The following is a 26388-nucleotide window of genomic DNA, read 5'->3' as shown; positions in this document are numbered from 1 at the left end:
ATGGATGGATCCCAGCATGAGTTCCTGACAGAAGACACAAGATTGACGTATGACAGTTCAGTACCTCAAACTCTAGAAGGACATGTACAGTATGCATGCAGTTACATGTCATTGGTGTGGCCTTTAACAAGGCACCACGGCAATGAAGGCTGATATCTGTCATTGATCGGGTTCACACCAATAGGAACATCATTATTTTGTCATAAGAACCTCCTTTTCAACAAATCCGTGTTCTCATTTCCTATAAACCGGAGCGGCGAATACATCAGTTTGTCTCTCAAAGGCTACAGAAGTAAGTCGCGAAGGTGAAGAATTCAGTCCCTCCTTGGACAACTGAGATTGTTCGGAATGCTTCATCGTCAATAGCACCGACATATAAGTCCAACAACGACGAATCGATTAACGCCACAGTGTATGTTTTAACGTGACAATCTACTGTGGAGAAAAAAGAAGATCAATTATATTCCACTAAAATAATTAGACGTCCAATCGAGCGCGAGAAAGATGAAGCTTGTGGTCCAAAATGATGTAATCTGTTAACGGGGCATGTGTCGTGTGATGACGGCCAAGCGTCTTCTCTACCTTGCGATTGTCCTCGTTCAGCAGGGACAAAGATCGGAAACAAATGAGTTTCTTAATGTAGGTAAGTGATGTTTTGTCATCTTAAAGTTGATTTGTATTCATATATGACTTGTTTTCAATTTGACTATCACTTTAGTTAAAACCATATGTGTTGTTCTTTCGTTCAAAGACGCTGATTTGTATCTGAGATGTCTCTATGTCTGTTTACATTGCATTTTATGGCATGACGTGGTTTGCCGTTATAACTGGGAACCCCAACCCCGCTACCTGTATTAAACGGGATTCGAATCCAGGTCTTTGGCTACTCCATCGCTCCTCTCTGGACGAGGGAATCTGAGTATGGCCACATGCTGTCGTAAACAGCAATCTTACAATTACCAGAAACAGACTAATGCACTTATGCATCGAGCACAGTCTACCAGTGGGAACAGCGAACTATCTATCCATTATGATACCACATGCTCCGTTAAGTGGAAAATAATCCAGGAATATATTTTTGAACAGTAGTATCTGTTCATTACTTTGACATCTGGCTATTCACGTCAGTAACACATGCTGCCATAAAACAATATCTGTATACAAATGTGATGGTCCGTTGAATGTGACAGCTAGGCACATAATCAAGTCATTGGGAATCTTTCAGAGGTGAAAAAATAACTGCGGATAAGAGACTGTGATGTAAAGTTTGTTTCCAGAGGAAAGCGCTGAGAATAATTGAACCCAAGGTTATACCCCCAAAATTATGGTTAAGCTCAGGCATTCTCTGAACAGAATCATCCAACGCGATCATCTCTCACCCAGCCTTCACCCCACACATCATTAAATGGTCGGTATGCCAATCAAAACAGACAGGTCAATAAATATAATTGCTACTTTACTTGATTACTAAGTATACTAATAGTGCCAATTAATACTTGTCAGGTACTTGTTACTGGCGTTTATATGGACCGTTCTATAGATTATTCACAGCCATGGCGAAAGGCTTTCTCAGTTCGCATAGAAACTATACACATGTTCTTGTAACTGTAGTTCCCTCCATTTGATGGGTATTGACGTATCTTAGATCAATCGGTAATGCAAACAGGTAAAGAACTGATCGATACGACTGCTAAAATATATGTACACAGTCATGTTAACTGCCCAATGATATGCAAACGGCCAGTTTTGTTGGTTTAGTATACAAATCGTCCACACAACTGGTATTAGCAAGCGTGCTTAGGCCATCCATACATCGGTTTCTCAGCCTGATACCCGTCGTCTCTAACTTTTTTTATTAACGTGAAAACAGTGTGGTTATTTTCCGAATAGGACCGATGGACAATGTGTGTGTTTTACTGCATTCTTAATGATATAACAGGTATGTCCTTTGCCAGCATCGTTGGCTCAAGTCAGTAAGGTTCCCCGAATGACATGGAATCGTGTACCGTCTATGTTTCTGTACGTTAAGTACATGCTAGTGTACCGTTATCTTCATATAAGGTCATTAATAAATGAACGCACGTTGGTCTAAAACCCGCATTGGCCCCAGGTGATGCCTGTATTATTCCATTCTCCAAATTGGATCGATTTGTCGTGATCTCAGAGCTAGTCACACCTTTAATATGGTTATTGAAAGCAAGGTTGGTGCCTCGAGCCTTTATTAACCATTTCACAGATTTGTTCACGGTATATCTGTATTTCGCCTCTTAGACAATGAGTATTGGCACGGATGGATGTTTCAGCCGATTATTTTCGTGATCATATTGTTAGTGGCAAAGCCAGCTGATTGGTTTAACTTTTATTTATGTCTCTAAATATGTACACACAGAAAACTAATTACACAAGTAAACAGAATGTCCAGAACTGTTCAATAGACTTGTCAGGGACAAATTATTATACAGTTTCCACAGAAATGTTGTAAGGTGTAATGGCAAAGGGTTATCCGCACAAATGAGGCTTTCTTCGATTATTGTTGGTAAGAATAAAACACACGCTGCCGTTTCTGAATACAGAAAAATGATTGTCGAAAAGTGAAACGTTCTGAGGTTTAGCAGTGCATTCATGAAAATGTGCTGCCCTGATGACGTCGTGTATTTCGCACTAAAACAACCTACGAATAAGGCCTTCGCTGACGTACGTGACATTGCAATAAAATCTGAAAGCCCTAGGACCGAGATAATTGTATCTACTTTCTCAGAATGTGTAATATAATATTTTCAGTATTCAAAAAGTACTTCGTCTCTATGACAGACATGTACATGGTTCTAAATTGAACAGTTTGAGGATTTTCCTTGTTTTCTCTACCTTATTTCACCGAACCCACGTATGTAGAGGGTCTTTTCAGATTCTGTCTCAGCTGGCGAATCTAACTCATGTTAATGCTGCTATAACAAAATCATCTGCTATTGCACTAGGCGTCGTGTTGGTCAGAGGCACATCAGTGTACAGCGATCTAGCTGGCACACCCTCGTGTCCCTAGTTATACACGATTCATAAGCGGGGCTTTAACGAAGCAGTCACAATTCATTTATCACATTCATTGTAACATACACGGAATCATAAGAGGGACTTTAACGAAGCAGTCACAATTCATTTATCAAATTCATTGTAAACATACACGGACTGATAAGAGGCGCTTTAACGAAGAATTTAATCACAATTCATTTATCACATTCATTGTAAACATACACGGAATCATAAGCGGGACTTTAACGAAGATATCACAATTCGTTGATCACATTCATTGTAAACATACACGGAATCATAAGCGGGACTTTAACGAAGATATCACAATTCGTTGATCACATTCATTGTAAACATACACGGAATCATAAGCGGGACTTTAACGAAGCAATCACAATTTACCAAATTCATTGTAAACATACACGGAATCATAAGCGGGACTTTAACGAAGAAATCACAATTTACCAAATTCATTGTAAACATATACGGACTGATAAGCGGGACTTTAACGAAAAAATCACAATCCATTTACCAAATTCATTTTAAACAGTTACCGGTATTACGTAGTCCCGCGTAGTCCAGTATTAACTGAGGTAAGCTACCACGGTCAAGGATAAGCATTTTTCTAAGGTACATTTTGGCTGGCCTCCGTGGCTGATAGCAATAGACAAAGTGGCACTGATCAGCAATTAACTGAAAACGCGAAAGCACGATAAGCTTAAGACCAAATCTTACTGTTGTTATATATTTGTAAAATATAATAAGAGGATGTTTGGTAGTGAACTCCGAATGCCTTTTCAGGGCATGTTTTTTCTAACTTACGCCATTATTTACAACAGGATATTCTAAGTGACTACAGACGTCTGTCATGTTACATGACTGTACATAGGATGTGCGATGTTAACAATAACTGGCTGGAATTATATCGACAATAACTCATTAGGGTTTGTTATATTCATCAATGACCAGCGGCAGCCCTGAGCGCAAGAATGTTTATCATTAGACACTTTATTATTTAAGGAAATTGGTGGTGAATACTTATGAATGACTTGAAGGCAGAGTGTTTTCAGGGTTTTAAAATCTTTTTCTTTCTTTTCATCTATACAGGCTTTGCATTCTAAACACGACCGCATTTGTTTAGTATATTTGTTATTTGTGACACGTTTTGTCTGATGACATTTCAGTGTGTTTGTTATTTGTGACACGTTCTGTCTGATGACATTTCAGTGTGTTTGTTATTTGTGACACGTTCTGTCTGATGACATTTCAGTGTATTTGGCAAATGATGATGGATTTAAATATTTAGACTGTCACGGTTTATGAAATTGTAATAGATATTATTCATATAAATATTGTGTGCACATGAAAGTACTAGTGTTCCTCTTTTCACTTCCAGAATTTCACTCACAGTACAATACATACCATGTTAAGAAACCTGGAAAAGAATAAAGGAACAATTTCATGCGTTCCTTTATTTGTTTATATAATTCCCAATATGGGCGTTTCCCCACACAATAATTATATATTTCCATGCGTATGCCTTGTGCAAAATGTGTTACATTTTCACTTGGTCGCTAAAACGTTCACTAAAATTTCTCTTTTGCCCTCACTGAACATGATGACGATCATGTTGAACAATTCATTTTAAGTTTACTACTGGGAGGCGTGACTCAACAAAATGAGTACATGATTTAACTTAATGTCTTGTACCAATAAACATTGAGTGTATTTACTGATTTGTTCACATTATGGTGGAAGCTTCTTGCAAATTGCGTATAAACAATACGTATTAAAAGAGTAACGATAAAATGGTTCTCACTGAAAATGAAAACTCTCGGCCATTTATTTCATCCTCAGAAATGACAGTTTTTTTATATTTCATTAAATATAAACACGAAAGACCCAATAGAAGTGAATATCGCGTAGATGTGTATCTCTTGTTTAGTAAACACAAAATTAAATTATCACTTTAAGATGAGAAAACAATACCTTAGACCAGATTATCAAGCTGTAAAATCCACAAATAGAAATTAAAGGCGGTGGACAATACCGATAATACATTGATGTAAGACACCGACAAAGTACAGACAGACATTCGGGAGTCGTTGAGTCAAATGTTCCCTATGACATCACTAAAATATTAGTAAGGTCAATTTCTTTAATAACTAAGCTAAATATTCAACATGTAGAATGATGACCATTATAATGTCAGTGATATATAACAATGTTTTATGAAAACTCTTTTCTCTGATGTTTAAAAGTGGCAATATTTAGTCCTTTGGTGTAAGCGACAAAAGCATTATGTACAACCCGGAAGTAACTTCACCGCTTAATGCATGCAACGACCCGTGTCAAGGAAATGAACAACCCATAAAAATATCAAAATTAGAACTAACAGATCGTTTCTGAATATTCTCTAAATGCTGCAGGTTACGTTTCTAGACGTTTCACGTTAATTACACTTACGCAAAATGGATGTTCGTATCCCTTCTGTGTAATCATCTGCGCCCTTTCTACACAATCATTCCAGATCAAAGTGTGTGTGTGTTGGGAATCGTTCCACTTAGCTACATGAATACACAACCTCAATTGTCGTAAATCTAAATCGATCATGGGATTTACAGCTCATCTCTTACTCTATCCACATTTAACATGCACTTCACCACCCCACATGCACTGTGGGTACACTGTAATTGTGTTAAAGGTAAATGAGGTCATACAATTGCATATTAGTTTACGCAAAGGCATTTTGGAGAAATCGTGTTGAATGAGACGCATTATATAACAGGGGTCATTTGCAAAACACGTTGACACACGCATGTCTCTTATCTTTACAAATTTACGTTTAATTTGCGTAACGATGATGTGATTGAACATCGATGATAATGTCCTATTTTTAGAATTTTCAATCTTGCCATTCTTCTGCCCTGCAACGTTGACTTCTCTTGTCTAATTGGTGTTCTTTGCGACGTTGCGTCATTTTCCAGCAATTATTTCGTGATCGGGTAAATGTATAGTTAAAAATTAGAAAGAACTTATCAGTCGATCAGCACTTTATGTTCAAGCAAACTCGATGGATCAATACTCTTAGGAAGACTATCAAAACAGATCAGTTCACAAATTTTGAAGTAATGGTGTACAAATGAAAGTGAAAGATTGTTAAAGGGGATTTTTGTAATTCTTTTCTCTTCTATGTCCATTACTTCCAAGTGCAAAAATCGACTGAGGTGATGTCATCACTGTTTTCGTCGAACAAAAGTCAGACATTTCATGTAACACCAAGTAGTGTAATCTAATCTATAATTTCAGGATTGTGTGTGTTTGGATGTTTACTACTAGTTCTAGAATACAGGAATATACATGTGATAGACGTGAGGTTTATGCACGTGCAGGAGGTTAGCAATGGAATTTGGGGTTTCCGTTTACTCGTTTACTTTAATATGATGGTTTGTGGAATTTTCATCCATTCATCAGTGGATCCTCCAACTAATCTTATTCATGACCAGCTGATCCCGTTACTTGCCTCTTATGACATGGTTTGCTGAAGACCAACTCTAACCCGGATTTCCAGCATTGCAATCACATGAAGGATTGTTGAAGGATTCACCAGGATTGCATTCTGTGGTTCGTCACTGCCGCCCCAAATCCGTGCATTTTTAACAAAGTGATACAATGAAATAGTATTGAAAATGTGCATTTGGTGCTGACTGCACACTTGCCTACTTGTTGATTTCATTAAGCATTGAGATCTGCAGTAATTACGGCTAAAATATAGTACTGCTTCTTTAAGCATTTTAGCTCTAATAACACTGTTCATTAAACAGAGAAACATGTGTTGTAGATCTGAGTTGTATAATAACAGATCATAGGCGCATGCGTGGCTAAGAACCTCATGCCAACGCAGCGTCATGTGACCAAACATACCTGCACCTGACCTGACATGCATACTATGTTCATTATCACGAAGTCTTCTTTTTCTTAATTCGGAATTTTGGCGTTAACTGAACAATATTCAGTATACGTAATGTTCATTTTACATTGGTTTACATTGTATGCATAGTATTGCACGCGACCATTATCTGTTATCGATGACATTGTCATAACATTACCTCGTAACCATCGTTGATGGGCAACCACTTCTACTATAAATAAATTAATACGAGTACTCATTAGTGAATCGTTTATACTCTGCGTTCAAACAAACGCAAGCATTGATCAGATGTATATGTACCAGAACACAACGCGAAGATTAATTGCAGTTAGTTTTATTGCTTCTACTTGCGGAATGTGAAGGAACGTTGTTTACTCGTGTGAACACAAGTTAGATTGAGAAGCGAAAGGTATGAAGATTTCTGTAGAAATGTTCACCGTTGCTTTGTGTACATTTACTGCTTGTGTTCAACAATCGGTTTTATTCTCTGAGAGCATCTGATCTCCCAAAGGACAATCAAATATCGTTTCGACCATGGTACAACCGTCAGCACCCATAGATAAGTTGTGAAATGTGATGTTTTTTTTGTTTAAGAATACTGCATACTCTCGTTACCACATTGGACGCAGCCTAGTGGTTAACGGTTTGCTCGCCACGTCCAGTACCTTGGTTCGTTTCCGTATATGGTTCATTGTGAAAAGCCCATTTCCTGTTTTCCAGGAAATATTGCCCAAAGCGACGTAAAACTAAACTTCTGCAAGTTACAGTGTTTGACTGTGCTCCATCCTATCTCGATGGCACGAGTTGGTGGTCATGATATTAACCACATGTCTGTATGGGTTACAATGGTTACTACAATAATAAACGTTAGCTCAACACTGTGTTTAAAACAGGGGCATATCTTTAGCAGCAGCTCATCGTTGAGTTTCTATACAAACATATGCTCTTTAGCATTTGATTTTATAGATTGTGAACATTTTGTTGTTGAAGGTTGAATATGCATACGATGATGGAGGTATTCCGATTAAAACTTCTGTACAGCAATCTTTACACATACAATTTGGATCTGTTTCAGTCCTGTTTGAGAGTGAGCACGAACAAGGCACCAGTGTCCAGTGCCTGGAATCTGCACTGTTCACATGGACTTGTCAAGAATGGAGGATTGTATCTACCGAAATAGATGTCAGACATCCATTTTCGTTGATTTCTACGAGTATGTTTTCGAGATGCAATATTTAGGGTGTCTTACCTAAAAGTTTCATTGATATATTTGTCTCTTGTGATACATGTCATAAAGGCACAACGTGATAGATGTATTCTTCTTTTATTTTGATGACAAGGTGTTATCTTTCAGATGAATATACTTTAAAATTCAGGATAAAATTACACTAATTTCATTTGGAAATTTGAGAAAAATGTCTAATTTACAAACACGTTTTAATTCAAAGGATGAAAATCCTATATTTGTCCGATAAACAAGAGTGATTTCAGTCGATAAATGACACCAATAGGCAAGTTACCTTGGAAACATGAAACACATTTTAGAGGATTTTTGTGATATGACGGCCCAATTATTTTTCCCACATCTACTTTCAGAGGTATCGGCAATGATGGAGACAGCCTATGCAATCCTTACGCCGTCATACATGTGCAGCTTCCTGCATTATCAGATGAGGCATTTCTCACTGACTACAGACGTGGTGTGCTTTGACGTGAACACTAATGAAACATCAGGAGAGGCTTGTGACATTACCTTCCATCTGCCACAGACATACATCTACACTGTTCTGAAGCCTCTTGTCCTTAAGCTGAACTGGCATTCGCTTATCATCCTCAGTGACGTAGAAAACGGTGAGGAAACCGAGCTAAGCCCCCATAGACTTATTGCTGTGAAGAATCTGATATACGTTTCACGAAGAAACTCTATATTGCAGGCAAGAATGGGTCCTTAGCACTATTATGTTGATTGTAGTGAGTGAGTTAATTGGGTTTTATGCCGCTTTTAGCAATATTCTAGTAATATCACGATTGGTACACCATAAATGGGTTTCACATAGTTTACCCATGTAGGGACTCAAACAGCATGACGTGTTAACAATAGAACCACTAGTTTAGCCCACCGCCCTTTATCCTGATTCTGTAAGGCGAACTTATGAATCAGGCTGTCAGATCGGTGACTAACCCGTGAAGATCCGGAGTATAATTGGTCTTCAGCAACCCATGCTTCCCATAAAAGGAGACTATGCTTGTCTACGAGGCAACTAACGGGATCGGGTAGTCAGGCTCGCTGACTTGGTTGACACATGTCATCGGTACCCAATTGCGTAGATAAATGTTCATGCTGTTCTGTTCTGCTGATTTTCTGGTCCAGGCTCGATATTTACAGACCGCCGCCACTTTGCCGCAATAGTGCTGTGTGCGGTGAAAATGTAAACTCACGCACTCAGATTGGTGAGTTGGTTGATGAAATGTCTTCGTTGAAGGTGTGTCGCGTATATAACTTGGTTATTTACAAGTTCACCGCTTTGGAAAAGTTGAAATATATGACATATGACTTCTCAGACATAACCAATACAACAGGCATCTCTTTTGTGAGAGTTGGTTGTGTCGCAATGATTTATGTAGTGCTGGAGCAAGCCAAGGTGATACTGGTGAACCAGTTCGGATCATTGAAAAGTTTTGTAGTTAACAAAAGCAGACAAAGCAGTGAAACGTTTTAAGGTATCTGCGTCGGAAAATACCTGTAGTGGCTTTGTTTTATTGGGGCAGGGATTGCAAAATAATCCTTCTGTTTGCTTATGGCCAAACATAAACTGTTCCGGCTATGCAGCTTCGTGACAATATCAAGACTTAAAGACTTGGAAAACTAACTAAAGTGGCCATTTGTACAAGTTTGTTTGCACCTGTAATGAAAGATTTCTATCAACTGTATGCATAAGATTGGCACTGTCAAATGTTCTCCACCAATTTGACATCATGACTGTCTAGCAAATATCGTTTTGCTGGCGTCAGTTCTGCTGTTGAGACCTTCTTTCATAGTCAGCAGGGAACCTTCTACTCAGGTGGGTTCTGAGTGGTATATGGGTTTTTTTTCCATCAGTGGAGTCCATTACCGTTGTTCTAAGAACGTTTTACCTACCCACCATACATTGATATTGCATTACACTAAGTTACTAGAGTTTCAAACTACCTAAATGGCGGGCACATCACATCTTCGCGAAGGGCGATAGATGACTGTCTAGGTCCAGTCTCGCAAGACTGAGGAACAGGACAACTGCCACCTGAACACTGCTACCAAGATATTTTTACTATAATAGTGAGGACAACTGCCAGCCAGAGTGCGTATGTAATTCTGTTTGAGAAAACGAATGCATGTTATCAATAAATACAGCGTTAGAAGATGAAAAGACCATGTTTTCTTGGTATAAGTAATTTTGACTTTGATGAAATCTGGACTTTGATGAAATCTGGACTTTGGTGAATGCTTGTTTATGACATAATTACTAAAATAATTGAGAGAATGCATTGAAAGCACTGAGAAACACAAGATCAAAGTGCAACGAAGATCGGGTATTTAGAAAACCAATATATTTGAGCAGGAACGTACGACGTCAGCGACGGAGAGCTGACAGATCACTTCACGTGCTCGAGAGTCAAGCCGCCATGGACACCCTTGAAAAGTTGACCGGAGCTGGACTATAATTTTGTTACTCAGTGGCTCTTACGCGTTGTGTTCTTTCTATGTGCCACCCGCGTGACATATCAAATTCCATCTCATGTCAGTATACTTCAAACAAAATGTCAAGACGACCTGAGCCACAACCAAGATGTGTACTGTAATAAACGGCCATTAGCTCGCGAACTGCATAAAATCGTTTGAGCACCTTTGCAAGAAAAGAAAATATTTGGAAAGTATGTGCTGACGCTCAGTTCACGATACACTTCAGCAGAACATGTAAATGACCGCAATCTGCATGGTACCTAGCGCCATATGTTCGAACTGTTGGAGATTTTCCGGTATTAACGCTGAAGCTCCAACCTGCATGTAGTTTGTTAGGAGGAAACTGGGTTATTATAGTGCGTCAATAAAATAATCACATAAGGGATCTAGGTGTGACAAGGGCCACCACGTAATGTACCATAATAGACCTCCGAGCATGTGTATTATTAGTCTCTGTCCAGTCCATGAATCACATCATTTTTCCTGTTGCCTTGTCCACCCAGCAATGCTAAAGCCCTAAATAAAGCATGTCTTGATTCGCCTGAATCTCAAAACTCACTCGGGCCCCTTTTCAATTCAAATGGGTTTAATTGTTACTATCAACATTATTTATATTCAGGGACTAAGCGTTAGTGACGACGTGCAGTGAACTTGGACAAAGTATTGTGACAATGTATGCCAGTGGCAGCAAGAGTTGTATACTTCCCAGGGAGTTGAGACTGATAATACGATGTGACGTTGAGACTGCCATCCGATTATCGAGGGAAACAAATACAATGGCCTTGAACAAGCGCTATGTAAGCAGCAAATAATAATAATAATATTAAGAAAGAAAGGGTTGTTGGGGATTCCGAGAAAGGGTTGTTGGAGGTGCAAGGATCAACTTCTTGTACAGAAAATGATTTTGGAAGAGGCTAAAACGTACCACCGCAATCTCTCCACGTGTTGGATAGACTACAAAAAGGCATATGACCCTGTCCCACACGAATGGATTCTGAAGTCCCTTCATTGTATTGACCTCCCTGAGCGACTAATTGATTTACTCAAGTCTTTAATGAGTTGCTGGTCGACTCAACTTGAGATGTACTTGCAAGGACAGGTGCAGACTTCGGAATCTATTCCAATCAGAAGGGGAATTTTTCAAGGGGACTCCTTCAGTCCTTTGCTTTTTTATTCGTCTCTAAATCAGTTGAGTTCTCTGCTCAATCGAGAGGAGGGTTACCATCCCGGACCTCCTCAGCACAGATCCCCAACACCTCTTACCCATCTCCTCTACATGGATGACATCGAGCCTCTTGCCAAAGGAGATACTAGTTTGAAAGAACAGGTTCTCCTTGTCGAGTTCTTCTCTAATGATATTGGCATGACTTTTGGGCTCGACAAATGTAATACTCTTCATTTGAAACGTGGCAAGGTAACTAATGATGAGTCGGTCAAGTTACAAGGGGGAGGAGTTATTGAGCATCTTGTGGAAGATCAGGCATACACCTGTCTTGGAATGCAAGTTCGAGACAAGCCTCAGAATGCCCAAATTCAGGATAAACTTCGGTCCGAGTATAGATCTCGTTTAAAGAAAATCTGAAGCTCCGAGCTAAATGCTCGAAACAAAGTCAAAGCCACTAATAATTTCGCTGTGCCAGTCCTCTCGTATTCCTTTGGAGTAGTTGACTGGACAAAACAAGACATCCAGAGTCTTGACAGCCTGACCAGACGGATCATGTCTGATAACAGAGCACACCACCCTCGTTCCTCTCTTAATCGTTTATACATACCCATCAGTTCTGGAGGCCGGGGTTTGATCAATGTGGAGGCTCTTCATGATAGAATTTTATTGTGTACTTTTGCACATATTTATTTATCGGATGATCCTCTGGTGATGCATGTCAAGAGTCACGATGAAAGCAAGGAATTTCACAGCTATTTTAAGCGTGCCAAGGTTGTTGGACACCATTTGAAATTTGAAGTAGATTTTGTTGATGGCAATGTACTGCTGAACAGTACAGTGATGGGAGTAAACCAGGTGAAGTCCTTTACTAAGTCTGCTTAGAGTCGGTCCTTCGTGGAGATGCTGTCTGACAAACCATTGCATCGTGTGTACATGCAGTGTGTGGAACAGAACAGCAATCAAACCGACTCCTTCGCCTGGATGAAGTCGACTGGTCTCAAATGTGAAACTGAGGGTTTCCTTTTTGCTGCTCAGGACCAGTCACTTCCTACTCGCAATCGCCAGAATGTGATTCTTAAAGAAAATGTCAATATGAAATGTCGTCTTTGCAATGAATTTACAGAGACTGTCCAACACCTTGTCAGTGGATGCCCTTCCTTGGCACAAACAGCATCTCTTAAAAGACATGATGGCATGGCTCGCTGCTTTTACTATCGTCTCCGCCATGCCTGTGGTTTTGACCCCGAGGTCCATCCATGGTACGACCCTGAACATGTCCAGGGCGTCCTGGAAAATGATGCTTGAAAACTTCTCTGGTATTGGCCAATATTCAGCCTGAGACGAATTCCATCCAACAAACCTGATCTTGTCCTTTTTGATAAAACCAATGAAATTATTTATATCATAGAATTTTCTGTCCCTTTTGACAGCAATGTGATTGGCAAGTTTCGGGAAAAGCATAATGCGCATGCGGACCTCACCTTTGTAATGTCTCGCTTGCATCCCAAGTACACTGTCGTCAGGCTCCCCATTGTTCTCGGTGCCCTTGGTTTGGTACCTCCTGATCTCTTGATCATGAGAGTGTCCGGGTTCTCCACCGGGAGCACAGCCCTTCTGACAATCTGGGTAATACAGAAGGCCTCAGAGTTGGGGAGCCTCCATATTCTCCGGAAAGTTCTTGGTGGGTTCTACTAGGCAATGTTTCCTGGGAGGGAACGAGGGCCCTGAGCTGATGATGAGCTTTACCAACCTGACTGTGCCAGGGTCACCCGAGCTCTCTCTGCTGCATTTCAATCATTCATTTCAAACATAATGATAGTCTAACGTATTATTAACACGTCAGTCTAAGATTCATAAAGACAGGGTAGGTTGTAGCATAGAGGACTCAAGTCACTTTTCATTTCGTAGTTTTTTCTTATTGATACGTTATATACGTTCAATAATTATGTATGTATGTTTCCATATTGACCTAGTAAGGTGATATTATTGTTATAGTGTCTAATTCAGGGCGACCAAATTCAGGATCGTCCAAATACTTCTAAAATCCCCAGACTATGTAACCAACACATTTGAGACTTATTTGTTATTATTTAATCTGCATTCTTAATTTTTAGCATTGCCACATCGTGCATTGTCTTGTCAGCTACCTTGTTCCTCTTTATCACTTCTGTTAATTGCTGTATATGACATTTATGGTCTTTATTGGTCATCCCCCTTGGCTGTGTCTGTCATCACATCAACTGTAGAATGAAGTGCTATTGTTTCTCTATCTGTCCATTGTTGAATCTTTGCCTGTCCATTGATGTTAAAAACTGTACAACTTTGTGTGCATGCTCACATCTATACGTGTGAGTGTGGAGTCCTGTATTCCGACTGTTTGCGTAGGGACGACTGCGAGCAGGATTATACCGCTCGCAGGAAAGGCCCTGGGCCTATATTTCCGAAGCTCTCTTAGCGTTAAGATAGTCGTAAGTTAATGTTAATGTATGGCACTTACGACTGTCTTAGCACTAACAGAGCTTCGAAAATCTGGGCCCTGGGGTCCTCACCTCATTTATGTACACTTGTTTGTCATGTCTTGTGAAACCAACGAAAGGAGTTCGAACTAAACTATTCGTTCGTTTTCATCAACACGTATAGTTCATCTGAATTAAGACCTAATTCTCCAGTCACCGTATCCACCATATACTACTATACGTTGACATTATTGGTCAAGAGATATAAATGAAGCCTTCTCTTTTTTTTAAAAAATAAACTTCATCACGCTTCCTTTTAACTATAGTCATATGACACACCTCATATTTTGCTGCAGAAATGACATCGAAAATAATACTGGATGAAACATGGACTGTTGGTGTGAAGACTTTGATCTTCGTCATCGACAAAAACGCAACGGACGAAGAGCTCCTGGAGTTGCTGTTGAGAGCTACAAGTATTGATCCCACTGCTGCCTGGAACTTTCTTATCTTGTGTGATACGTTATGTCTGCAACGAATTCTTATACAGGTAATATTCCCATTCTCTAAAAAAATTCAACAGCTCAAATTTCACTCAACTGACTGTATACATGACATAGCTGTTTCTCGTGGTTCGTTTTGATCTTGTGGTATGACCGACTGCACCTTCATGCAAAATGGCATCTTAACCTAGCTTTATAAAAAAATTAACAGATTGTTGTCAAAGCAACCGGAATTATCTTGTGGTTACTGTTTTAATAAATCAATGTTTAAAACGTACAACAGATGAAAGATCCTTAAGTGTATTTGTGATTTATCCATCGCTGTTTCAAGTCAATACTACATGTGAGATAAACCATGGTACTTACGCAGAGAAAGTGAGGTTAGAAATGCAGCGTTATTTACATAATATTTCACAGGTTAACAAGTTCGACGATTGGATGCAGAAGACAACTGACTTCCGGTCATCATCGTATTGGTTGATGCTGATGCCGAAGGAAGATATGTCGATCGTTGAAGCAGTGGGAGGCTGGGTTGACAACATTGCTGTTATATCAGCGCCTAGTCCAGTCACGGGATGCTTACTTGAGGTACATTTTGGAGGAATTGGGTTATCAAAATTGTTTTGCTGTGGCTTTGAAGGGGATAAGATGGAAGAGGGTGTGTTTAAGACAATCATGTGTGACCCAAATCATGACTTTCAATCTAATTTTGAGCATCAGCATATTTCTTGTATATTCAAGGATGCACAATTAAATTCTATTACGAAATTGCTTTCCTTTACCTGGTAAAACTCGTTCAGAGTGGACAAGTAAATGAACCCCTAAATCCTTGCATCAAAATTATCGTAATAAAATCGTTATTACTATCAACAAAAATATTCTTTATACCAACAGAACGTATTAGAGATAAGCGGAAACGATACCTGGAGGATTAAAAAATCTGAAGCATTTTGTTTGTCTTTACAATTACAGAAACGGACCGTGTTCCATTCTGTCAATTTATCCAAACAGTATCAGTTTAAACTCCCAGACAGCCGGTCTGGTAACTTTAAGAAACTACCAGTTCGGATGCAAACTTGCCAGTCCGTTTTTCAACAATAAAAAACTACAACATAAAAATCAGGTTACTGAATACTTTACTGCTCGTATTGTAACGTACAGGTTAATGTGCATGCCCCGGATTAGAAACTAGAAATATGTTGCACTTTCTGACTCACTATCAAGGTCAGAGAAAAATGAATCAGTCCGAATCAGCATGGTCATGTCATTTTCCTCAGCAACAGGAAACTGAACATCATCATCTGCAGTTGGATGCTGCTGAAACACAATTACATCCTTCAGAGGTGTTAGGGGTAAAACAATTCTACCAGACCACCGGACCATTCCGGAGGGTCAGGCAAGCAGGAATTTTAAACGCTGCCATATATTTGCTTCTTTGCTCGCCATTGATAACATCTATATGAATTTGTTGACATCCCATGCGCACCAGATGTTCTATCTTTGACTATGTTTCTCTCTGCAAATGAATCAGATTTCTGCACGGGCTGGCAAAGAAGATTCACTCAAAACCTCTGTTATATCGATGATTTGATTTTATGCAAAAAAGATGAAAACCTGAATCAACTACGTGTCACTTATCAAGCTGATTAGGTGAGCAAAGTTTCAACAAAGTCATAGTAAACATAACGTACCAAAGATGAAACCACTCTCTGACAAGACAATCAAGATGATGACAAGGCAGTCAATAAAACTGCCTGTGCCCAACCATCACCTGGAAGGTATAAATTAACTAAACATTGACTAAGCATGTAACCTTGGTTTGGATATTGGGAGAAATGTGAGCCTGCATGCAATACACATATTGCAAACCAAGGTGTTACATACATATGTACTTCCTAGTTGTGACCTGACTGACCACCAATAACCATGCAATAATCGTGCAAGCCCTGAAACAAAGAGGTAAAATTGACCATAAATAATTAAGTATCTTCAGAGTACTAACATCTTTGGGTGACATTATGCAGTTAGAGTACTAAGAAAGGATATGCCCGTATTTACTTGTGGTATATTTGCTGCCACCGAGGCGTGGAGATATAGGGTTGTAGTATCTACGTAACTATCAATAAGGACTCATCAAAGTTACACTCAAGGGGTTTTAGTCTGCTACACCAAACGGAATTTCTCCAATATATTTAGAAGAGATGTATGGTTGGTTTCCTAAATGAATACACTGCCAAAAATTGAACTCCAGGAATGGAATTTATTCTGGTATATCGTTGTAAGAGTGCGATACATTCGTACGTTGACGGTTACATGAAGCAATAAAACCATTCAGTCGCATCAAGCTAACCCAGCCTTTATGCCTTGATGCAAACAATGAAATTATTTCACCCTGGTAAGCGAATGCAGAGCTGATCTTGCTGATCTTAAAGGCTATGCTGAATGCTGGAGAAAGTGCGTTCCTCTTATGTGTTCGTCTAGGCATATAAAGGCTATGCTGAATGCTGGCGAAAATGTGTTCCTCTTATGTGTTCGTCTAGGCATATAAAGACGTTGCTGAATGCTGGAGAAATGTGTTCCTCTTAAGTGTTCGTCTAGGCATATAAAGGCTATGCTGAATGCTGGAGATATGTGTTCCTCTTAAGTGTTCCTCCAGGCATATAAAGACGCTGTTGAATGCTGGAGAAATGTGTTCCTCTTGTGTGTTCGTCTAGGCATATAAAGACTATGCTGAATGCTGGCGAAAGGGTGTTCATCTTAAGTGTTCGTCTAGGCATATAAAGACGCTGTTGAATGGTGGAGAAAATGTGTTCCTGTTATGTGTTCGTCTAGACATATAAAGGCGCTGCTGAATGCTGGTCGGGGGAAATCCACTCTCTGATGTACCATGGAGCAGTGAGGAACCTGGACGTTGTCTGTCAGTACAACGGAGGTGCGGTGAAAATATGTTCCTCAAAATCAGATATATTTCCAAATCACAACCGTGGATTCAACGGGAGGCCCTTCATTGTGGCTACAAATATGGTAACTTTACTTTTTTGTTTCATATTAGCCAAACTCGTTTTCGTATTGTCATATCCATCATAAGGAAGTTCCTGCTTTCCCAAATCTCATTAGTTTACAGCATCGCAGGGCTTAAGGAAGACTAATGACAATGAGTTTAATTTCGCAGGAATTGTAGAAAAAATCTACCATTATGCCGTTATGTTCTCATTTTGTTTTCTCACGTCTTGATTTTGTTTTGTATATACTTTTTTCTGTTGTCAAAAAAGGAAATATGTTAAATCATTTAATACTCCATTCCACTCAGAATTCCCTAAACCATCCAACCCACCTTCAAACTGTGTCTGTGAACAACTAAGGACATGAAGGCAAAGCCTGACTAAACCCGTTAACCTGTAGGTCACACTTATGATATCTGAATTACCTAGTAACTGAAGTTTATATTTGTGTCCGTATATTTGTCATAGATATCATGTTCACATTTCAAAGAAGTTGGTCCCTAATGTTGCATAATCGGACGTAATGTCATTTCATCTTTGGTCCCGAATAAATATATTCGTTTTTCATTGAACATAGATGCACTCGTGTATTGAAAAGACAACCAGTAGAAATCTAACTTGAAAAGTCGATTCCGTTTAACGTGCAAGCGAACTCTATGTGATTCTTGCCAGGCACGTCAAATACACCAAAGGTTGTAACGTGTTTAATTGGAAAAATGTATCTTCGATAGTATTGTCTCGTTAGATGGGAACCTGAAACTATAAATCAATATGTTCTCATTTAACATCTAGTGGTATCCGTTCGTGATGAAGCAAGGGAGTGATCTGACTTCAACATATGAGGGGTTTTGCATCGATCTTCTTCTCGAAATGGCTGCAGCACTCAATTTCACGTAAGCAGATCTAAAAGTGGTATACAATCATAGGCATAATCTAGTGTCTTTGAAATGGTATTCGATACAGGTATGAAATTAACGAAGTATACGTTTCTCACAGCACTGTAAACAGTTTGAGACACAAAGATTTAACTGTAAGACATTACAACCGCAAATAGATGGACTGGGGCACTTTAGTCAGCTTCTAATATAAGCATAGGTGACAATCTCCAGAGTATGCCCCCTAATGTTTGGAACAGTAAATGATATTCTAAAAATGCTTTGCTTAATTGTCCTATATTACAATATTATGGATTCAACTGATTCAAGAACTTAGGTTAAATTGGAAAGTGTTTTGTTTTTTTCTGTTCATTCTGTGTATTTTTGTGTTTTGATCATTTCTTATTCCTGCATGAAAATGTGTGAGGCACAACGCATTATTTACTTATTACACCGCGAGAAGATTTAAAACTACTGGTTCCAAGCATGCCAGTATTTACTCACTGACCACCAGAGTCATCCACAAAGGCTGGAGTGTCAGAGAACAACATGCTCGTAGTGCCAGATGCGTGTTGCAGATATTGAGATTATTGATAATGATAATAAAATGTAACGATAAAATGCACGATTATCTTCAGGTATAAATTAGTGGAGCCACCCGATGGAGAATGGGGCACCAATACCGATGGCCAGTACAGTGGACTTATTGGTCAGCTGCAGAGAAGGGTAAATATTAAAACTTAAAGTTCATGTTTTCTATTCCCGTTCGCTCTTTCGTACCCGAGCAGATCCGGGTTAGAATTGGACTTCAGTAACATTTGCTTGCCATACGAAGCGACGAACGGGATCAGGTGGTCAGGTGCAACAAGTCATCGTATCCCAGTGGCGTAGATCGATCTTCGTGCTGTTGATCACTGAATTGTCTGGCCACAAATCGATTACTTTCAGACCGCCGCTATACAACTTGAATATTGCTGAGTGCAGCGTTAAACAACAACCACTCAATCAATCGATATTCGCTCGTTGAGGGTCAAAGAGCATCATTCTCAGTAGCTGGCGCCAAAACATAAATAATTTGGAGAAGGGTTGATTGAATGACAATTGAGTGGAAAGATTAAGAGCAATAGGAATATTGTAATTAAGGAAAACCATTATCTCCATTGGAATTGTGCCCTCGTTGATTGATGATGTTTGGCTTTTCAGTGATCCTTCTATATAACTTTCAAAGCGCTACTTTCGTTTCCGTGGATTGTCAAAACTGGGTATTCGCATGCACTCGCATTGCTGTATTTGTGTAATAAAATATATGAACTGCGTATCACTAACAACGACAATACAAGAAGCTGCTTGTATATCAACCACCGGTTAGTCTACACAAGGTTTTTTTATTATTATTTACTGGAAGACGTGACAAAGATTGATAATTCCGACAAAGATGTAAACTAGACACAGACCAGATTTCTAAAATAACCTGTTTTACTTCAGGATGTCGACATGGTGGTTGCCCCAATTTCAATGTCACACGACAGGGAGAAGGTCATGGACTCCACCTACCCATTCTACAATGACGTTGGCACCGGGGTCTATCGTATCCCTGACTCAAGCGTTAAAGAATGGTTGATTCTGTCGCTGCCCTTCAGCTGGGTGGTCCACGTCAGTATTGCGTGTGCCTTTGTATTCTCCGTGGCGTTGTTGCACTTCCTCCACAGATGCCATAAAGATGGGCAGGAAGGGTCAATTGAGTTATCTGCAGATGCTATGCGTGTGTTTGGTATATTTCTTCGACAAGGTAAGGTTTAGTGTTTTACGACTATAGTTGTGTAGATTCTTTCAAAAGATTCGTTGGCTGCCTGGCCAGATTTGAGCCTTACACGTTACACAAAATCAATTTTTTTTCCATAGACACCACAGTAGCGTTACATTCCCTTAAAGTAACCAGGTCAATAACAGCAAATTGCATGTTTATATGCACAGTATGAAGCACAATAGAAACACAAATTTTGACAAGGTTAAACAATTTCGTTTCCGAAGGCAGGAAGGGGAACACACCAACCCACACTACCAAGTAAGTAGGTGTCAAGTAGGTGACAATATCTCTGCACATATTCAGTGTAGGTCATTATGTTAAGAACGACAGCACTAAATGTTGAAAATAGGATCAGTTTTGATTACTGGATTGATGTTGATTTGAAAGGCGAAAAGAAATCTTACACAAAATCATCAAATCACAGGCATGAGACGATTCAGTTTGCAATGAATGCTGCCACTGCGAAATCGTGTAGTATAACCTACAAACCATTAAGTGTAATGAAAGATGACGAGCAGGTTACATCTCACGCTGCCCGTACATATGGCGTGCATAGGGCTTCCAAATACCGATCATGTTGTTTTACACTATTCTCCTTTTAACTACTCATAAATAAAGAGGTAGTCATTTTCAATCACAAGATAACAAAGTGGGACAGACACTTTGTGTGTTAATTAACATTGTGTGCTAGTTTTCTGCTTGTCTTCAAATCACTCAGACGCAATATGCAGTACTTTAAAGCAAAATACCATAGAATATAACTTTCGTCTGTACATTTTGTTTGTTTGTTCCGTCTGTATCATGGACCTTTGTAAAAAAAATCGTGACTGAATCAGACAATCGGATGATCAACAACATCTATGCAATTGGAACACAATGACAAAATGTGTATTTAGCAAGTGTTGGTACATTTTTTCAGTTGATATACATGTTTTTGCAATTGGTCATGCATGTTATCACCAGAGTCCACTAAACACGAACATAAATCAGTATTACATAGCGACTGAATAATTCCCCGTGTAACACGAACCTGTGTTTATGATTGACTATCATATATCTACTGTACAGTCTCCCTGTGAAACGAACATGTGTTTATGAAGCACTATTGTATACTCACTGAACAAATCACCTGTAACACGAACATCTGTTTATGATTCACTATCATATCGATACTATACAGTTCCACCTGTAACACGGACATGTGTTTATGATTCACTATGATATCGATACTATACAGTTCCACCTGTGACACGGACATGTGTTTATGATTCACTATCATATCGATGCTGTACAGTTTCACCTGTAACGCGGACAGTTTTGATGCATCACTATTGTATAGAAATGACACGAAAGATAGGATGTTTCCTGTGCAACCAGTTGCAGCCGTCACAATAATAATAAATGTAAGCCACTATAACGAAAACCTAAAATCAGTTAGTTTCGAATTTTACCCTGAAAATAGTGCCGATGCATTTATTTCGGAAGCAGTGTTTCTTCTATCAATATTCTTATTTGAATGCGTCCTGTATGGAGATCAACATTGTAGCAACGTCATTCTGATGAGAAAGAAAAAAAACGTGTAACAAAAACAACAACAAAAAGAGTGCATAATATTGCCAAGGCGTTACATTGTAGGCAAATAAATTATAATATGAAATATATTATGAAATATGCAAAAGCACGTGCATATTCTTTATCAGTCACGTTTCAAATTCTGTAAACTTAACGATTCTAAAAGGGTTTCAGAAAATTGTAACAACCTGTGATCTTCCGTATCGTCGCTCAGTATTTCTCTTGTTAAGTAACGAGGTATTTTTCAGTCATAGGTAGTGGTAACTTTCAAAGGCAATAATAATGTGTAGGTTTTGAATTACAATGCAGTGATTATATTAGTATATCGAAGATGTGCTGCAGACCATTTTGGGGAAGAACTGACATTGAATTAAAAATTTTAGGAACAACAGAGAATTGAAATACCGAACTGTGACTTCGGATTCGTGGCGTTGAGTTTCATTTTCTTGCGATGGCCCACGTAATGTTCTCCTAAGACGTGGCCACAATAGACACTTTCAGTGTATGGCATGTATGCATATGTGTGCATATGTATGCATATTTTAGGCATTTTGAAAATATAACTTTAGGGTACAATGGAGAACTGATGTTTTGTAACGGTCAAAGTAAGTGACAGCACATTTTCGGCATAAACAGACAATGTTAGCGCAAAATTTTATGCTTTTTCCGGGGATCATCTGTGACAATATTTTCGTCCCAACAAGCAGTGTTACTTCACAACAATGACAAAGCATGCAAGCATTGTTTCATTTTCTTTACGGGTGTCCGCAGATCTTGTTTTCGTGTAACTGCACAGTGTGTAAGGAGGAGTGACATGCAGGATGTGTATCTGAGGTCTATCACTGGTGCAACCTGACTTCTTGACAATAGATAAGGATCTCATCGAGTCAGGGCCGTTGACACCTGCTCAGATCATCAGACCAGTGTCCGCATTAAGGATTATCAACCTATCAAACACACAGTTCGCCCTATCCTTCCGACATCTCCATATGAATTTGGCAATGCCCTTAACTAAGAGTGGAACAGTCTTGCCTTGGCAACCATCCAGATGCATTTTAGGAGCATGACACGAAAATACTGCAAGAAATGGTTTCAAGTTTAATGAATTGTATTATCATTTACAGGTATTCATATCAAACTACGAACCTCTTCAACAGCTGTATTTGTGGGTTTACTTTGTCTGTTCGCGACCATCATCTCGGCTGTCTACTCTGGCAATCTCATCGCCTTCCTCACAGTTGCCAAGGAGACGAAGCCTTTCAACACCATCCCGGAAGTAGCAGACCAGACGGATTACACGTGGGGGATACATGGAGGGACTCTGTGGGTAAATGTGTTCCAGGTGGGTGATCACAGACACGGGGAACTCAGGGGTGTCATTAGGGCTTTAGGGCAATATCCCTAACCAATCTAAGGTTGGCGACCTATGAACATCAGAACAGAACAAACGTTGGATAACACATGACATTATCTCGTTAACGTTGACATATACTAGCATGGGACACTGGGGTTAAGCCTGTAGACTACTGGCTGTCTAATCAGTGCTTGAAATATGTCTTAGCGTCTGATTAATCACCTACTTTTTCGAGATAAAAGCTCTTTGAGTACAAATTCTAAAGTTTATTACCATCGTTATGTTTCCCCTGAGATTATGCAACATGCACGACTATATATAAATAAGTATGCAGTTCCTTTTGAGCACAATAACATGTTTCATTTTACGTTTTAGTGTAGAGGGATATGACATGCAACCCTTTATCGAAATTCTTTGAGGAAGGGAGATTTTATAAATGTTTTGATGTATATCCTTACTCCTTCATCAAATGAATGGATGATATAAGACAGAGAACATGTATATGTACATGGAACAGCAACCTGGTAATACGACAACCGGGATGCAGGCAAAACAATGGATCAAAAGGAAGTCAGCTCTTAACAGTTCAAAAGCACTTAATAGTACACGACGCTCATATCCAGGCACATTGCTTGCTCACGGCGCGACGTATATTAGCATCTTCGGTCATAGGACACTATCGTACTTCTCGATACTTTTTCAACTCCCTGGGGATCATCCATCTATGCTGCCTGTTAGACGCAATAAACTAATCACTCACATTGCTAATACATCCCCTCGGGTACCCATTTTGTCTGGGTGAACTGAGACAAAGTGGATCTTAGTATCTTGTCCAAGGATACCACGCAAATGTGTCCACATCGGGACCCGAACCTAGGTGCCTCCATCGCTTATCGATCAAACCCAGGCCTTCAGCGTGATATGCAGATGCCGTACCATTGCCCTCGAGTAGCCAACACGTGTATTTATTTGTTTGTTTGTTTGTTTGGGAGGGGGAGGGGGTGTTTAGAGGGGGCAAGTTGTGTCCCTCATAATAAAGAATTTGACATCCTTTTAAGCTCTCTTCCTTGTATGTGTACACTACTTCTAAATGCAAATTCAAACACCTGAAAATTCGTTAGTTCCGAAACTGAACTTTTCACTGATTTGGATGGACTTCGTGTGGAGTATTTTACAAATTTTTGTAAAACAGCCCAATATTTACAGAGCTCAACAAATCCCGCATTCATGAAAATCTGGGCTAGCATTGTCAGCTCCAACCACTCCGACCCTGGCGTTCTCCACATCTCAGCGGACTACCACAAGAAACGGTTGGAAGCTGGGGGGTATGTCTTCTTCACAGAGTCGGACATTGGAAGCATATGGGCCACACAAAACTGCGACGTTAGGCTGCTCAAAGATTATTTCTACAGGATCCAGTACGCTATTGGACTACCCCAGAACTCGCCTTATGGGGAACTGGTGTCTAATATGTAAGTCAAACTCGTCTGAGTGAGTGAGTGAGTGAATTCATTGATGAATAATCGCACTCAGCAATATTCCAGCTATATGACGGCGGTCTGTAAGTAATCGAATCTGGACCGACCAGTCCAGTCCACAGTTAAGATAGGATGATAAGTGCCAGCGATTCTGACAACCCAATCCCGTACGTGGCGTCTTTAGACAAGCACGCGCTGCCGAAGACAGTTCTCTATGTCCCGCTTACGTACGGGTTACGGATCATAAAAGACACTCACCCTGTCCTTTGTGGCTGTGTGTACGTGGATATTTATCATTTCCAGAATATGTAGTTTGATAAACCAGTATTACCAGTACTGGGGCCCTGTTTATCGGGGGAAAAAACACTTTTTTCAAGATGAGTAAAAGAAGCTCTCATAAAATATATAGCATAGCATCAAATTCAAATATTTTTCAGTTACCCGGTACTTTAATTATATTGGTGATTTCTCAGAGAAGAACTTCGGTTATCTCTCCAGGTATAAGGTGACGTCGATCCTTGTTGCTGATCCATCATTAAGAAAATCGACCAAGTGTACATAATAATATCATTCTCATTCATATTTCAGTTTGGGCTCAATCAATTAATTCCTCATATAATCGTGCATCAGCCTTTAATGCCTCCTGTATCATGCCAACATCAACAGGTGTTGTAGTGACTCACTGTATTTCTTTGTTTCTAGAGTTCTCAAGTTCCATGAAAGTGGCTTGATGGGTGCATGGAAGCAAAAATGGTGGCCAAAGGGAAGTAATTGTTCCTTCAATCAAGTCGTTCACAAACCAATAGAAATATCCCAGCTGCAGAGTGCCTTCTATGTGTTGCTAGTTGGGATAACCCTTGCCTTTGCTGCAATGTGCCTTGAATGTATGGTCCGCATTGTCCGGCCACGCAACAAAACCCTCAAGTAATGCCTTCCTAGTAATCAAATTACTGTTGTTACACATTGACTTACATTTGTATAGATTAAGTGTGTAAGTGATGGAGGTTAGTTTTACGCCGCATTTAGCAATATCCAAGCGATGTCACGGCGGTGGCCACCAGAAATGGGCATTGTACCATGCTAGAAATCGAACGAGCGAACGCTTTAACCACTGGGCTACTTTGCCGCCCTTTGTATAGAATTATAATTGTATTTGAACATGTCTTGTCTATAAAAGGGCTTTCGTGCCATTTACTATCGTTTTTTTTTATTGTTTCTTCCCTATTTCATGTTTCAAGCTTTTGAAGTCACCAGCAACTTATGCCTGCGGAAAATGAAGCTGTTTCTTGCGTCCTTTGAGCGTACCAGATTGGTTGGCGGGTTTGGTGTTTAACGCCGCACGCAGCAATATTCCAGCTATAAGGAAGCGGTCTATAAAGAAACTGTCTGGGCTAACCAATCCAGTGATCAACGGCATGAGCATCCATCTATGCAACTGCCCTAAGATGACATGTGCCAACCAAGGCAGCAAGCCTGATCATTAGTCGGCTCTTACGACCG

The 26388-nt window shown here is 39.6% G+C and overlaps 1 protein-coding gene across 1 annotated transcript; it reads left to right on the top strand.

Moving 5' to 3' along the window:
- The first annotated feature begins 546 nt into the window (after positions 1 to 546).
- LOC137294949 (glutamate receptor ionotropic, kainate glr-3-like) lies at positions 547 to 25928 on the top strand. The gene is made up of 12 exons (XM_067826171.1): positions 547 to 643; positions 8031 to 8168; positions 8552 to 8806; positions 14654 to 14847; positions 15218 to 15388; positions 17633 to 17824; positions 18595 to 18695; positions 19316 to 19403; positions 20163 to 20466; positions 23181 to 23398; positions 24617 to 24882; positions 25591 to 25928. Exons 1-12 carry the CDS (start codon positions 547 to 549, stop codon positions 25814 to 25816), a joined length of 2250 nt encoding a protein of 749 aa, XP_067682272.1. The 3' UTR covers positions 25817 to 25928.
- Positions 25929 to 26388: the final 460 nt, after the last annotated feature.

Source organism: Haliotis asinina, chromosome 8 (assembly GCF_037392515.1).
Source record: "Haliotis asinina isolate JCU_RB_2024 chromosome 8, JCU_Hal_asi_v2, whole genome shotgun sequence".
NCBI classification, from domain to species: Eukaryota; Metazoa; Mollusca; class Gastropoda; order Lepetellida; family Haliotidae; genus Haliotis; species Haliotis asinina.
This window is presented reverse-complemented; position numbering and strand designations above follow the sequence as displayed.